Below are 17,136 nucleotides of genomic sequence, written 5' to 3'. Positions count from 1 at the left end.
ATTTAATGGCTTTAATTCTAAGTAAAAAAAAAAAAAAAAAATTCTCATAATGTCAGAAAAGCATTGACTCTTATCTCACAGTGTCTGGAATAATAGCCTCATAGGTCCGTTCTTGTTACACCCTGCCTTTCTCATAGTGTTTCCTGCTCTGATTGGTTAAATGAGCCAGTCTGTTGAGATTTGTTGACCACTTACCGACCATAATCTATGATTATTTAGCTTTTGTAATTAGCTATTTCTGCACATATGACTCTGAACTTTACATAAAGTTTAAATTTGTTTCTTTATTGCCATATCAGCAACTGGTGGCAATTTCATGTCAATATTAATATATAAAAAAACATTACATCCTCGCATGTTACATTATGTCCTTCATTATGACTTTTGTTATTTTGATTTGTTATTTTGGATGGATGGATGTGATGTTATACGTGTTATTTATGTGGAAAGCTGAATATTAACAGTTCAAACATATTACATAGCTTACTATTTTATTAGGAGAATACAAAATAAATGAATAGAAATGACAAATGTTTACACTAAAAACACTTTATTTGATTTTTAATTTAAATGAACATTACTTGAAGAGTAATACCAGGAAAAGCATAACGAGGCACTTTAAGTTTATGTTGAAATGTGTCCATACCTTGAGCGAAAGGTCTCTGCTTTTAGTCCAGACCTGCTGAATGAGGGTGGCCTGCCCGTTGCCCCCATCAAACAGATCTGCTCTGACCCGATCATACACGTACAGCAGGTAGTGAGTGTCAGCCTGAGCATACTTCAACATCTCATCTGGCAACGGCCTACAGGCATAATACATACACTTAATTCTGTCATTATGTGGTGTTCAAATTTTTATTTAAAAAAAACAACATGTACCTCTGTACAAAAATCAAACTCTAACTTGACTAAGGTTATTTTCATGAGCCTATCAGCACTCTGAATGCACATAAAAGGACCACCAAACAGGGTTATCTAAAGGCCAAAATGATTGCTATTACTTTTAGTGTGTGTTTAAAATTGAAATTAGCCAGTGGAGAGAACTATAGTGAGCTTGAAAACAATGAAAAGTGCTTTTTTTGAACCAAAAGATGCAGAAATTAAGCACTCAGCTTTGTGGAGATTATCTACAATTTTAAATGCAGCTCATAAACATCTTACTCTTTGAAAATAATAGTCTATTAATAAGATTTAAAGGCATTTTGTGCCATTAAGATTTAATAGAAACAAAGTTGCATTTTCCATTACTAGCAAAAACAGAGCTGCTGACTATATAAAAATTATCAATTTCGATTAAAAATGTAATTAACTTTCTTGTCGTTTTTAACTCAACAATATTAAGACTTAGCTGTAAAACAGTCAGGGGCCTGTTGCACCAGCAATGCGCAAGTTAAAACGTAGCCTATTTGTGACTTAAAGGGACACCAAGTTACAATTTATGCACTACTAAATATTTGTGTGTTGCACTACTGAACTTACTTTAAACATAGCGCTACGTTTCAACTAAATATTTACAGCAGCCTCCCCCTTGTTTAACAGTAGAAAAGAGACGATATTAGTTTACATAGAGGAGCTCGCGATGATAATGCAGAATGACCTCCCTCTACTCACAGCCTTCATTTCTTCCCAAATCTCACACTTTTTTTTTGTTTGTGAAAGAAGAGTTTAATTTTCTTTTAAGGAGTCTTTTGTGTTTGTTGTATCCATCAGTTGAAACAAAAACCTCATGACCGAGTCATTCTTCCTGCTCTTTTCTCTTTCATGTGAAGAATATAAAAAACTTCATGTGTATTTCGCGTGCATTCAGGTATATGCATAACCTGTTATTAATGACTGACTGTAATTTACTATAAAAATGTAATGTCATTTCATTTTCATAGAAAAGTTCTATATAGATGCATTAGTTGCCGAATTATGCAGTTTAACGATTTAAATGCTTTCTATTGGATATTACGTCATTCAATGCGACTACGCATGACTTTACAGAGAGCAAATGACCTAACTACGGTTTACCTTGAGAACAAGTGGTGCAACCAAAGTAAGAAAAAATTTAGTTGCAAACTAGCTAGTAGTTACTAAGCCCCTAGTGTGGACTTTACGTTCCAGTTTAAGAAAGATTTTTTGAACAGCTGGTGCAACTCTACCCAGTTGAATTAATGGGGTCTTAATAAGAACTATAAATGTTAGCACATTATTTTAGCTATACTGACCTCTAGAGAAATATTACAGTATCACAGGAAAATTATATTAACAGTTTCATAAAGTGTTTAATAACCCACCATATGTCTACTAAAAAAAACATCTTCACTGGACAAAATATTTAGCACTGTCTTTTTAAACTGAACTTAAACAATGTTAAAAATAGTCATAAAACATGCAAAGTTAAATGTAGTGCTAATTTATTTAATATGTTGATATACTGTTACAACAATCCTTTTATGTCCACACAAAAATATCTTAATTATTGTAACATTTGCAAATATCAAATTATGTATCAATTAATGCTTTAAGATAGAATATCATAATTCCAAGTGGAAATCATTTTTTATAAAGGTTGTTTTGGCATCTGACACATTTTGGCATCCAAACAAATCCCCATTTACAAATTAGAGAAGATACGAATAGATTTTTAAGAATTATTTTCTTGATTTGTTGACTATTTCATTTGCCATACCTAAATGCAAAAACTTATGCAATCTAAAAGTTTTTTTTTTTTTTTTTTTTTTTTACATCAAACAAACAGAAACGGCGTAAACTTAGTTTCGCATAAATTACTTGCAAAAATAAAATAGGAAGTGTATCGTGCTGATCATAATGAGTTGCATGTACCGTATCCTCCAGTCTGCCAGCTGGTAGCGTTTATCAGAGCTCACGTCACAGTATACTTTCAGGAGATGATCAAGAGAGTTGCGGCCGAGGTTAAGACAGCGTGCAGCATGATGAGTGTCAAACATGTTGACCACATAAAGCCCAAAGTCCTTCTGCAGCCACTCAATATCAGAGTCGGCCCCATGAAACACCTGCAGAAACAAGGTATTCACAATATAGTGACACATTTATTATACTAAGGAGAATGAAAGTGGATGGACACTCACAATGCGGAAATTAAAGAGCACCGGCATAGGTGTTTGTGTGGAATACTGGCAAAAGTATTATCTTGATATTTTTTTTTTATAATTAAATTATGATTCATCGAATGTGTTAAATAAATGATACTTCAATTGCCAATAGGTTGCAACAAATCTCGGGCTTACTGAGTGATCATGGACTCAGATAATTTGTTCAAAATTAATCATTGAGGAATATGACAAACAATGTGGTGTTGCTCTGAGGCACCCAAATATTTAGCTCCAGGGTCTTTTGGAAACATTTTCATTAGCTACACAGAAAAATTGACAATGTTGAGCATGAAATGAACTGTTAGATAAAGTCAATATTACTTGCGATCACACTTACCAATTGGTATTACAGTATTGCTGTGAGTGTGTTATATTAAGTGAGTGCACACCGATCGATGCAATTATTCTAAACAAAAGCAACTTTTCCACTATCATTCTGAATTGTTTTTTATGCTGAACTGTTCCATTCCGTGCCAAACCGGGCCAGACAGCACGAATACGATTTCATTTTCCACTGCAACAAAGCTTTTTGAAACATTACACAAATCCCATCAGTAGCTGCCTTGCTAATGCAATGTAAACAACTACACTGCCACTTCGAAAAGCTTTCAAACAAGTCCAAAAAATTAAAGAAAAAGTTGACTTTCTAAAGTAGACTTTTGGACAGCTGACATTGCAACACGCTGTAACCATCCTTCAGGTGTTCCAGCTAATATTAAATTAACAGGCCGTCTGGGCTGTGAATTATTTCCTCGTTCAAAGAGTCTGCAATTTCGTGTTCCATGGATATAGCGGTGTTGTTATGTGTCCAGTACTAATAGATGTGGCAGCTCTTTTCCACAATGAACATCAATCTACTAAGACTAGCATATATAAAAGTAATGTGGCTTGGTAATGGATCCATATGCGCAACTCCTAACATCACAATTAAGTGGACATAAAAGGAAAGAAGAAAATAAATAGCACCAAAAAACTAAACTGTGGAAGTCAATGGTTAAAGGTTTCCAACATTTTTAAAATATCAACTTGTGTTCAGCAGAAGAAAAAACTAAAACAGGTGTCACAAGTGAAGCGTGCAAGTAAATGATGGCAGAATTTTTAGTTTTAGATGAGCTATGCCTTTAATAAACTGCTTCATCATTCATTTGAATGCTCTCTTTCCATATTCTGGCTGAAAAAAAAAACTGACTTAAAAAACACAATGCATATGGTCACCAAAAAAATTGTCTATTGCTTGTAATTCCTGATCTTTAACTGCATGTCTTTAGTAAATCCTGAAAGTTATTAATGAACAAAAAACTTTTAATGAAAACTGTCATCAACATGTACAGATCTTATAGTAACTTTAAAAAGAAAAGCGTAATATTATAAGTCCATCACCTTCACAATAGCAGGGTCTGTGAAAGTCTCGTTTAAGATGTACATCTCGCTGCGTAGCTCTAGCGTGTCTATGATGAAATCCTCCTCTCGTGTGGAAATCTGCATCAAACATGTGATTCCCAGAAAGCTTCTGTAGGAATGATGCTGTGGACAAAGAATTTGGGCAAATTAAAAAAGAACAAGTAATCCAGAAGACTAAACAGCATCATAGAAATTTCCCATACCTCCAGATCCACAGCGAACTCAGTGGTCTTGGCCAATTTCTCATTCAAAGCAACGAGGTCTTCTAAAGTACTGATAAACTGACAAGGGGTTTCGTCAATAGGTTTATACATCTAAAACACAAAGAAAACACAATTATTTCACTGCAAACAAAAATGCTTTTTTGCCTTGTTTCTAGTTCAAATATCTAAAAACGATTAAACCAAGAAGCATTTTCAAGACAAGTAAAACATATTGTCTTGCTTTAAAGGGATGGTCTACTACAATATAATATTTTAAACTTTAGTTGATGTGTAATGTAACTGTGTGAGCATAAACAACATCCCTAAATGTAATATGCTCAAAGTTCAATATAAAGAAAGACATTGGCTTTTACAGAGTTAGCTTAGCAAAGTCTACAGCAAACAAAGTTTGGGGATTACAAAAAATACTTCTGGTTTAATGAGATCTTAAACCCTTTAGGTTACACACACCCCGTGCAGTGAAGGGGCATGGCCAGAGGTGTTGTAATGTTATAGCGGAGAAAGCTAAAATGCTGTCCAAACACTGTTATTTCCGCAAAGCTTGTTCTGTTTCTGTGTTTAGGCTTCTAAATGACATGACACAAAGAGAGAAGTGCTTACAGTTTAATTTTAATCATGTTCCAGAGAATCATAAAAAATATATAGCTAGCATTTGACAAAGGACAGCTTCAAGAATCTCTCCCAGTTCAGTGATGGATTCGGCTTAAAACTCCTTAAAGAAACAGCTCCAGCCATAATAGCAAAAGCTATGGACTGAGCCAAAACCTGTGTTTTTATTTGTTAAAATTAATCTATTACATGCACAGTTTCTAGCGTAAACAGTACAATGTAGCAATAACATAAACAAGGATGTAAACTACGGAAAATGCTGATTGGCACTACTAACAATTTAGCTACAAATTCATATTTATCCATCAAACCGCTGTAAACACCCACAAACTTCAGCTGCGCTGCAGGGTCTCTCTATGCGGCCGCTTTCCGTGCATACTACATCTCACGAGATATGTGAACATTTCATATTACTTAAACATTCACATAATCTGAATATATATATGAAAGACAGTTTTCAGGTTTTATTTTGGAGCAGGGATGGGGTTCAGCTGTATCCTCCTGTCTGATATGGCTTACAGCTACACTGACTGACAGCATTTACACAGCACATTATGTAAGATGACCAATCAGAGCCTCTTGTGGAGAAACTATTAATATGATAGTCGTTTTCATGTTAGCAGAGTAGCAGTATATATTTTAAGTAAGATACACGAAAAAAAATTATGTGATTATCTACAAAGGAAACATGAGCACACATTGCTTTGCATCTTATGAACACAACCAAGGCTTAAATTACACTCTGGACCACTCCTTTAAGACATAATATGCCAAAATTAAGTGAACTGTTCCTTATAACAAGCAAAATAATCTGCCTATATGGGTAGCAGAAAAAAATATTATTTCAAAGCAAAAACAAAATGATTTAGCTTACGCCATTGGTGGATTCATTTGCCTGGTTTTAAGGAAAACTCACTTGATTTTGGCATAATATTTCTTAAAAATGATATAATATATGTTCTGTTTGTCTAGAAAATGCTTCTTAATTTTAAGACTTTTTAGATATTTGGACTAAAAATAGACAAAAACAGTTTTTTGCAGTGTTAAAAGAACATAAATGTCAGGGGAGAAAAGCTGAATAAGGCTTTGACCTGGACTTCAGGTTTACACTTCAGATTCTCTGGCATGACCAGATGGTCCAATTCATACTGATATGGGTGGGAAAACCTGGAAAACAGCATTACAACTAATTTATTACAAAGAAGAACAAAATTAGCACTGATGCAAGGTAAGTAACAGAGGCATTGAATAAATCCCTTAAACGCATCTTACATGTCGTCCACGTGCTCTTTTGTCCTCTGCTGATGAATAAAATCTGCCAGAGCAGCAGGGACATCTAGATCCTCCGGCCTCTCCTTGCGAATGTGCTTGTCGGCAAAATCTGGTCACACATTTGGTTAGAGTTTAGTGTTTGCTTTATTATTTTTAATATACATTACTTTTTATTTTTATAGTTTTCCCTAGGGGTGTGCGATATTTATCATCCAAAACAACATTGCAATGGTTGTTTAAAGAATGTGTAAGCTTACATTAGCTAGGTTTCCATCCAAATAAATTTGCTAATAAAACACTATTTCAATTGAGTGAGACAGAGTGAAATGCATTTTTTTCTATAAAATAAATTAATTGTGCCTCAAGACAAAGACAAAACATAATGAACTAATAATACCAATAGACTTAGATGACAGACTTTGGCTGAGGGATTTTAGAATGACCAAAACAACATTTTAGATGATTTAAAATGTGGTCAAATCTGCTGGTTTATCATCACACTTATTTAAATATAATTAAAATAACTTTAAAGATAAATTTATTTTGTAAATGCATTTCCGTCTTTTTAAAGACTTAAAAAATGTATCCTACCAATATACCAAAATGAGCATAAAACAGGTGGATGAAAGAGAGTATTTACTGCCTTTTAAAAAAAATATTAAAAACAAATCTTGAGAGATCAAAATTACTGAATGAGTGATGTTTAAGCAAGTAAGCCGGGGCGCCGCTGACCAGTACGGGCCCTATGACAACATTCTGGTGGGCACTGTAGTGTACGAAAGTGAATAGCAGGTGGTGGGGGTAATAGAGGGAGTAGGGGTTGTAATAGTAACTCTGGGAGCCCCAAAACAGCTAACTTTTCCCCCCTAGCGGCACCCATGAAACTGTATTCAAAAATGAAATATTGATTTTTTTTTTTTTTTTAAACAATTGAACAAACAACCAAGTTAACATTAAGTTACCATTTTCTTTAGTGAATAAATAGTAACTAAAGAGATAGAGAAGAGCATTTGTTCATCTCAGAAAACACTTCTGTTTTGTTTATGAATTAATCAATTTTTTAACAAATAAGAGCTTGATTAGCTTGTCTAGGTGTGTCTAATGGGCTATATGCACTCAGACTTTTAATTTTCAGCCAGGCAGCCCAAGGGCTTCTAGTGAACTGTCTTTCCTTTAATAAATTGTCACATCTAAGATCTGATTTCTTTAAAAATCAGCAATCTTCACTGCCTGTTAAAAATGCGATATGAAATGGGTCTCAGATTGGACAAGAGGCACTGCATTAAAGGGTCACGAAACAACAAAACATTTTTTTGAGCTGTTGACAGTCGTATATGTGTCCCACACTACTAAAAACACTATTAGGACAAATATTTCACTAAAAAGTGAAAATAGGTTGTTTTAGCGTTATTTCGAGCAAATTCGTTCTTCCAGTTTGAAACCAATTTTTGAAGCCGTGTCACGGCTATGAGATTTTAGCGTGTATTCCAGCGTGTAGACTGGACGTCTGTACCTGAGAGTGCCTTATTACGTCTCGGAGTGTGCTGCATTCATTCATGAGTAAGACTTGGTTTAAACCAATCAGCGCGCTCTATTGTGTATGCGGTGCAACCTCAGTAATATGCATGGTAGCTTTGAAGACTGTTTGTACCTGTACAGTGTTCAGACGGCAGAGAGACGCCACGTTGTGTTGCCAAGTGGGAGAACAAGAAATGTTTGGATACGAGTCATCAGTATTGTGTTTATAATTTGCTGCAGTGAAGGTTTTGTTTTTATTTTCCCTCTATGAGAGCGCAGCTGGACTCACGTGTGGATTACAGTGCACACAAAGCGCAACAGAAATACGCGTCTAAGGAACATTGTTTACAGTGTGAACAGTGTTTAAAGACAGACCTTAGTCAAATGATTTCTAAGTTAATAAAGTTTACCGTACGCTAATATCACTACAATACTATGGACTGAAAAATCTGCTGTAAATGCTGCTCTCCGAGTGTAAACATGTAAGAACCACAATCAAACTTACAGTCGTGTAGGATTTTCGCCGCATTTTGTGACAGGAATAACACACACGGCTTTCTGACGCTACCTGCCAAGTGCATCTAAGTTACTGAGAAATGTGGAGGATTTTTTCTCTCATTCGCAGTGCGGTATCAAACATTGCATGAAAAATACACGCTTTCAGCAATTCCTCGAATCAAATATCTGGTTTATCACTAGGGGCATGAATGAAACTCCTGAATGAAAGTGCCAAACTGCAGTTAAAGTCCACCATTTAATAATTTGGAAAATAATTCAATTACTGACATCCATGTAACCACAGTCACTGTCTTTCTGCCTTGCATCTGTGTGTTTGTTTTGCCTCAGTGTAAATCAGCGCAATTTTTCTAAAGTAGAGGTGTGAAAACACCCTGCTGAAACAAGGGGGTTTCATGGCCCTTTAAATTCCATTTCCCTTGCCATGTTTTATTTACCCCAGCATTTTCAATGGAATTTCTGCTACTAGCGTGTTGCTACTGACTGCGCTAGTGGTTATAATGATTTTTCATCTTGTTTTACGCTTAAATAACCAAATGAATGCTTAAGTCTATTTAACAGTATGTATTGTAATTACGTTACAACATCCATGCTGTAAAAGGAACCTTGTAAAATTGAAAAGTCACATTGAAATTTCACCGGAAGTTTATCGTTGGCTTTAAAGCTCTAGCTGTGCATAGGGCCTAAACTAAATTTTGCAGGCCACCGGTCCTCCAGGACTGAGTTCTAGCAGATGTTAAATTCTTCATATTCACCAAAAATCAGCCCACAAATACAAATGATCGTGCTGTAGGTGCTGGTTTCCTTGCACACTTACATGAGGGCAGAGGTTTGACTGCGTTGGGTTTGATGAAGATTTTACTGAGAAACGGAGTGTTGCTGTTGTCCACTTTATCTCTGAACTTGAGCTGTGGCCGCTGTATGTTTTTGGCAGCTAGAAGTTGAAAGGTCTGGGCTCGGCTACCTCCACCCTGCAAGGAAAATAAAATCTCAATGTCTAGTCAAACTGCAGCTATTATTATATTAATAAATTATTATTGTATTATAGAACATTATTCAACCCAAGGCATTGAAACAATCTGCAAATACAGGATTTTCGGAAGATCTTTTTGTTAGATTTCCAACAGTTTAGTGGCACATTACAAGTGATAAAGTCACTACGTAATACAATCCTTTTGAGAAACATGTTTTTTTTTTTTTTTTTTTTTTACAAAAATGTCAGAATTATTCATCAATGCGGTTTTTAATTATTGTTGATCAAAATATTTTAAACAAAAAGTACTTGTACAAATATAATCCTTTATATAAAATGCCAAAAACAGATAAGTGGTGATGTAAAAAAAAAATGTGCAGGAAAACTAACCTTGCGATTCCAGCTAGACACAATGATTTTGGGTGGTTGATATCCTGCAGGCATCACTGGCTGCTGGGAGCGACTTACACCGGAGGCCTCATCCAGGAGAATCCCCTGCACAAACAAAGCAATAGGCAGAGTCATATATGTGGTGTGAACTTTTTTACGCAATTTCAAAGGATAATCAAATAGGGATGCTCCAAGAGGTTGGCCGGAGATCAGTATTGGCCGATTATCACATTTTATGAATCGATCGGTACTCGCCAATCTGACCGATCTCATGAACCGATCGATCGTGTTTGTTTAGTTTACACACAGAGGAAGACACACGCGCACTCGTCAGCAGTGCTGTAACACGTGAAGAGGTAAACGATGCATGTGGGTGTGAGTAATCACTGTGCTCATGCCACAACAGCTTAAATATAAAATTTATACAAACTATTGGCACGACTTGTGCGAGTGATATGTCTCTTTGTTGCAAGTGCAACCATTGTATGTCCAGCGTTTAAAGGTTCAGGACACCCCGGAGAACTTTTTTTTTTATATTAACAGATGTGTGTGTGTTGAGCATCAGTTAAGACAATGTTAGCACCTGTCAGCTTTAATTGTGGGAAAAACTGGATAATTTTGAGCTTTTGTCAGCTAATTTCAGCTTCCGGGTTTAAAATGATTTTTGGGGCGGGATCAAAATCGGCGACGTAGCGCAGTGATGATGACGCGTGCAAGTGCAATGATGACGCGTCGGTTTCTCATTATTAATCATAGCAGAGTTTTCTTATCCTATGAGAAGAGCCGACTGCTTAATTATTCTTGAGACCTGCCAGACCTGCCAGTGTCAAGCCCGAGCTGAGAGACACGGAAACCACGGCACAGTATTGAGCCGTTCATGAAGGCTCGTATGTGTTTGTTTCCATGATCCACTGGGTTTGTTGTATGTTTTCCCCCGCGATCTTGTCAGGGCCGATCATACAGCAAAGCTGTGTGTGTGCTGCTAGCATTTTTGTCGGGAGAGCAGCACGAGAATTAGAGAATGGCGGACGCTGTCTTTTATCAGGAGTTTGTTCACATTCAGACACATCGCCGTACAGCTGTGTTTGCCTAAATCCTCCAGATTACCAGCAGGGTTAATGGTTAAAATAGACAGGTCAGGAGACCTGCTGCACTGAGTCTGCTGGATACGGAGATTGAGGGAGAAGTCCTCATTTATAGTGTTTACATAAACACACATCTTTATAATGATATAAATTGTGGTTGTCTGTATATGAAATTACGAATAACAAATGTAGCAGGGCATTAAATCACTGTTCATTTCTTTGCATTTTAACTTTGTAAACTATAAACTGCAAATCATGGTGACAAAAGTGAATGAGCAATGAACAGACTGTGATAGTGTGAACATCACACAGTAATGTTCTAAGCATTATATTTGATAGGTTAAATGAATAGTGCAGTAAAGAAAATCCCTGCTCTCTCTTAGAGCTGCTGTGAGAGTGTCCTGAGCTCTGATCGTTGAGCTCCTATCAAGGAGATATTTTAATGGGCTTGCAGGTATTTATGCCTTTTACTTACAAAGACTGAAAGTTCTGTGTTTTTGATAATATTGCAAGTTCACCAAAAAGACTAGCTGGAAATATTAATGAAATAAATATTTTTACTCATTTTTTAATAATACAACTTTTCCTAATATAGGCCTAGTTATTGCAATAAACAGTAGTTTATAGGCCTACTTCCTTTAAGTAAATAAGTAATGTACTAATAGGTGTGAAGCTCAAACTCTTATCCATCAAATAAAGCCCATACACCAAACTTTTTCTTCATTGAAACATGTTGAATTCTTCTTCTGTCATTAGCAGTGTTTTTAAATAGCTTTTTCAGTCACTTCTAACCAATTTGTTTTACATGTTTTATTTATTATTTTCTGTAAACCTGTGTCTGACCATTACATGCCCAAACTAAATGGTAATGAGAGATATGGGATTATATGCAACATCCTTAATATTTTCTCTTAGGAAAGGAGACGTCTGCACTTAAGTATCATACTTAGAGGGAAAATGTGCTTTATGCACTATAAAGCTTGAAGCATCAGAATCGGTACTCGGTATCGGCCGATCACCATGACAAGGAATCAGTACTGAGTATCAGCTGCAAAAATCCTGATATGAGCATCACTAATTTCAAATGTAAACACAACAGCAGGGTTCCTATAAAAACGATTTATAGATAAATACATGGATAGATAAGAAAATAATTTAAGAATTATTTTAATCTGAATATCATTTTAAGTTTTAACAGGCATTATAAGAACAATCAATAATTTAGTATAATTCAAATATTAAAACAAATTTGCTCTCTCTCCCACATATGATAGCCTAACAAATTCCTGAGGTCTACTTCTGACAAAGTTTTTGAAGTTGTCATTTGAAACCAAATCTCTTACAATGTATATTGTCCCAACATGTTAGCCTTAGTTAAATGACTGGGAGTTGATGAGAGTAACTATAGATGTGAATATGGTACAGAAAAGTTGCATTTTGCTGAATGGAAACTAAAATTTAAAGCAATAACACAATAATCACTGATATTCCAGGAGATTAACAAAAATATATGAGCATTCCCTGACTTTCAGTGTCTGGAATAAACCTTCTCATTCTCAGCATTAACAGACATGCCAACAGGAAGCACTGAACCAGAACTTCAGCGATGTGTGCGTGTCAGTGAGAGACTCGTACCACTTTCTCCAGGATGGCATCATTTGCGTCCACCACCAGGTCAAAGCGGTCCTCCAGTCCAGTCAGTTTGTTCCGGTCTCTCATGTGGGATCTACAGCCATGGTGCTGCATTATCTGGCTCATACTGTCAGGAAAAAAAAAAGAAAAAGAAAAAAAAGAAAATTGCTTTGTCAGTCTCCAGTGAAGTAAACTTTACTGACACTGACATGATAAGCTTTATGCAGTATGCTGTGGCATATATATTTAAGAATACCTAGTAGTAGGGCTGCACAATATTGGAAAAATCTGACATTGCAATATATATAGAATTTTTTTTTTTTTTTTTTTTTTGCAATATTTACTATTCATATATACTATCAATGAATATAATTTTACCAGATGAATAGAATAGCTAGATTTGGAAAGATTTCATTCATTTAGATAGATTGAGATGATCAAGTCTGTTTCTGTCCAGTGCGTTTGCATAAATCATAATAAATTACAAGCATATATAAATACAGCAGAGCAAAGAGAAAAGGTGAATAGTGCTTAAAGGTTTTCTTATTCAGGTATAGAAATTTAACAATCAAACATAAAATAACATCGTCATCATTATAAAAATGATTTAAAAATTCTAATAAATATAATAAACAAAAATATATTTAATAATAATATCTTAATCTTTAATAATTTATTCAGATGCTGCTGTATCTATTGTGGATACACACATTGTAATATCAACGCTCAAACTATATATTGTCCACTGTCCAAGAACTCCTAAGTTCATATATAATACTAATAGTAATAATATTAAATATTATAACTAGTAGTAGTTTCCATTCAGTAAAATTCTAGTATATTTTAATAGCAGTTTTACATTTTACCAAAAGCTTTATGTAATTAAATTATTTTCTTATCAAAACTGTAACTATTAATGCATGCATGTTTAGAATTTACTGTCAAAACACGTTTACATGATGTTTGTACAAAAGGCCCTAAGATCACTTGTAAAATAATATTACCATTGCTGTAGTATTTATTTTACTAGTGTGGAAATTAATATTCTAACACCAATAATAGTCATCATCATCACCTTTGTATTATTATTATTATTACTATTATTAGCTTACTGCATTTCTCTGTTCATCTTTTACTAATTCTTATCATTTATACATATCATAACTACTTGAGTAATCTTAATGGCATCTGTAAACATTAAAAATACAATACATTTTACAATATTTATATAAAAAAACGTTAATTATGAAAAAAAATAGTAGGTTTATTTTATTGAATATTTAGTAATTGGCTAGTAGTATGATATACATGGTATTATACAATGCATGCATGTTCATGTTTTTTTTTTAATCGTAATAAATCAAACAAATGTTCACTTACAAAAAGCATTATTTGCTGGCTATCTCTGATTATGGTGTCATAGTGTTAACGACATTCTTTGAAGCATCTATTAGATGTTATAAAGCATCAAGGTAAATTTGATTTTATGCTTGCACATTCATTCATTTTTGAACACTTGTGACACGTTCCCTATATGTTTTAACATGGTACTTTCAATATTCGCTCTGAAATCACATGCAAGTATGACTTCAAAACAACATTAGAAACATTTAATTGACTGTGGACGATGTTGTACTTTAATATTCTTTGGCTACTAATATGATTTCCCCTATTAAGAATTTACAAGAAATACTTTTCTGAAGATATATTATTACGGAGAAAGTGCGATGTGCAAATATAAAAGCAACTTTACCTCAACCTGCAGCAGCATGTTTATCACGAGTGCGTAATGTTCCAATGTTTATTTTGCCCACAATGTGCTTGTAAATGGTGTTTCAGTGTTTGTAAACAATTCAGTGTTTATAATGAGTCTTTCGGTATTTGTTTATTGAGTGTTTTACCAGTGTAAGAGTCGGTCTCCTTGTGAGGCGCAGAACTGCTGGAAGGAGGAGAAACTGCGGTACAGATCAAACTCATCTCCCGCTGATGGAAGAGCAGCAGAGGCTTTGGTGGCGGACACCACCGCTCCAAGACCATGCTGAACACACACAAAAACAAACCTGCTTCAGCAACTACAATCATTACACGACAACATACGTGCATTTAATGATCGAAAAACACTCCGTGTCCACACATGTCTCTCTCAATCTCTCCACGCTGCGGTGTATTCACAGATAATGACAGCGCTGACACACATTCAAACAAACTACAAACCTTGACAAATGTGTCGACGTCTTTAAAGCCCGGACAAAACTCAGTTTCTGCCTCTGTTTCCTCTGCTGATGGAGAATGGTCGCTCTGTTTGGCCACGGCAGCGCTGCTCGAGGAGGCCGCCATGTTGAAAACATTAAATCGCGAAAGTGCAGCCGCACGAGAAAATCTTTTTCTTCTTTGGCAAAGCGTGTGTGGACGACCATGACAGCTGATATCGCCACCTGAAGGACACAATGAATACACTGAATATACTGTCGTTCAAAACACTATAAGCTTGGCGACATCTGCTGGTAAGAATTGCGAAACTGCAACGACACATTAGACCAAACATGTATAATACCACTGTTCACAAAATATTTTCTTTAAAGTGCAGTTTATTAATTACAAACTGATAATTAAATCTAATTAAACGTAGCCTGCCTTTATGTTAATTAATGTCGCCTGAAGCACTCTGTTAAATGCACTAATTTTCTTACACTAGCTTTTTATGTTTCTAAGTGCCATAAAATAGGGGATTTAACACGCAGTTAGCTATTTTTACACCAAGTTCAAAACAAAAACAATGATTTAATAAATAAATCCGCAAATATATAAATAAATGAGTAAATAATCCCTAAATTCCAGCATAAATAATTTTCTTTTTTTGGCCTAGTCTCTTAATTAATCTGGGGTCGCCACAGCAGAATGTTTTACGCAGCGGATGCCCTTCCAGCTGCTACCCATCACTGGGAAACATCCATATACTCACTCATTTACACTCATACATTTCGGACAATTTAGCTGAGGAAACCCACGTGAACACGGGGAGAACATGCAAACTCCACACAGAAACGCCAACTGAACGAGTCGAAGCTCGAACCAGCGACCTTCTTGCTGTGAGGCGATCGTGCTACACTGCACCACCGTGCAGCGCTGTAAAGAAATAAAACTTTAAATAAATAAATATGCAAATAAATAAATGTATAAAATTCACAAATTCATATATCAACAATTAGTGTGGGGCGGGCAGGTAATTAATTAAATAAAATACGAATTTTGGGGGAATAAGAAAACGCTGAACTGAAAGTTTATTTTTCTGCCCTTTCAAATGTTTATTTATTTCTTTAACAGTTGTGTATTTACTTTTCCCAATGGTCACCATTCTAATGAAAAAAAAAATCCAACATTTTTGTTTCTAACGATCAATCAATGAGGGGCGGGTATAGAGGACGACACCAAAAATATAATAATAATACACACACACACACACACACACACACACACACACACACACACACACACACACACACACACACACACACACACACACACACACACACACACACACACACACACACACACACAAATATATTATTAATATATATTTTTATTATTATTTTATATATAAATCCACAAATTCCTGCCTATATACATATTTAAAGAATTAATAGTGTGGGCAGATAAATAATTAAATTCATGTTAGGGGGAATAAGTAAATGGTAAATGCTAAACTGAAAGCTGTTTTATCTGCCCAAACAATTAATCATTTATGTATTTATTATTGCAGGAATATGTGTATATATTTATTTATTTGTTTGAGATTTATTTATTTATTTATTCATTGTCTTATCTATGAAGGAATTTATTTATTTATTTATTTATTTATTTATTTATTTATTTATTTATTTATTTATTTATTTATCTGAGTATTTATTTATTCATTGTTTAATTCATGCAGGAATTTACATATCTACTTATTTATATAAATATTTATTTCGGTATTTATTCATTTATTGTTTTATATACATAGGGATTTATTTATTTATTTATTTATTCATTCATTTGTTTGGATACTTATTTATTCATTTTTTATATATATAGGGATTTATTTATATATTTATTTGTTTGTTTGTTTGTTTTATTTGGGTATTTATTCATTTTTTTTATTTTTGCAGGAATTTATTTATTTGGGAATTTATTTATTCGTTGTTTGATTTCTGCAGGAATTTATTTATTTATTTATTTGCGTATTTATTTATTTGTTGTTTTATTTATGCAGGATTTCATAGATTTATTTACATATTTATCTATTCATATAAACTTTCAATTTATTCTAAATAATATACTTGCTTTGGGGGGGAAATTAAATTCCAGCATCCAGGCCAATAAAGCTTGTTTGTGAAATGTAGCTAATTTCACCAGAA

General features: G+C 34.5%; 1 protein-coding gene across 5 annotated transcripts in view; it reads right to left on the bottom strand.

Annotated features, from left to right (window-relative positions):
- The window catches only part of exosc10 (exosome component 10), a 31,952-nt gene extending 16,814 nt beyond the window's left edge, over window positions 1-15,138 (bottom strand). For 4 of the 5 annotated variants that reach the window (XR_015522733.1, XR_015522732.1, XR_015522731.1 and 1 more), the window contains exons 1-11: window positions 14,954-15,095; window positions 14,641-14,777; window positions 12,743-12,866; window positions 10,023-10,127; window positions 9,477-9,630; window positions 6,626-6,734; window positions 6,445-6,520; window positions 4,724-4,834; window positions 4,500-4,643; window positions 2,830-3,020; window positions 647-803 (exon numbers count right to left, since the gene is read on the bottom strand). Coding sequence is in view for 1 of the 5 variants with exons in the window: in NM_201089.2 (NP_957383.2) it covers window positions 647-803; window positions 2,830-3,020; window positions 4,500-4,643; window positions 4,724-4,834; window positions 6,445-6,520; window positions 6,626-6,734; window positions 9,477-9,630; window positions 10,023-10,127; window positions 12,743-12,866; window positions 14,641-14,777; window positions 14,954-15,076 (1,431 nt within the window). In the remaining 4 variants the exon portion in view is untranslated. 5 annotated transcript variants of the gene reach the window in all.
- Window positions 15,139-17,136: the final 1,998 nt, after the last annotated feature.

The sequence above is a fragment of the Danio rerio genome, chromosome 23 (genome assembly GCF_052040795.2).
Source record: "Danio rerio strain M-AB ecotype USA chromosome 23, GRCz13ab, whole genome shotgun sequence".
In the NCBI taxonomy this organism is placed as follows: Eukaryota; Metazoa; Chordata; class Actinopteri; order Cypriniformes; family Danionidae; genus Danio; species Danio rerio.
Note: the sequence above shows the minus strand (reverse complement) of the source record. Positions and strands in the feature narration are given on the sequence as shown.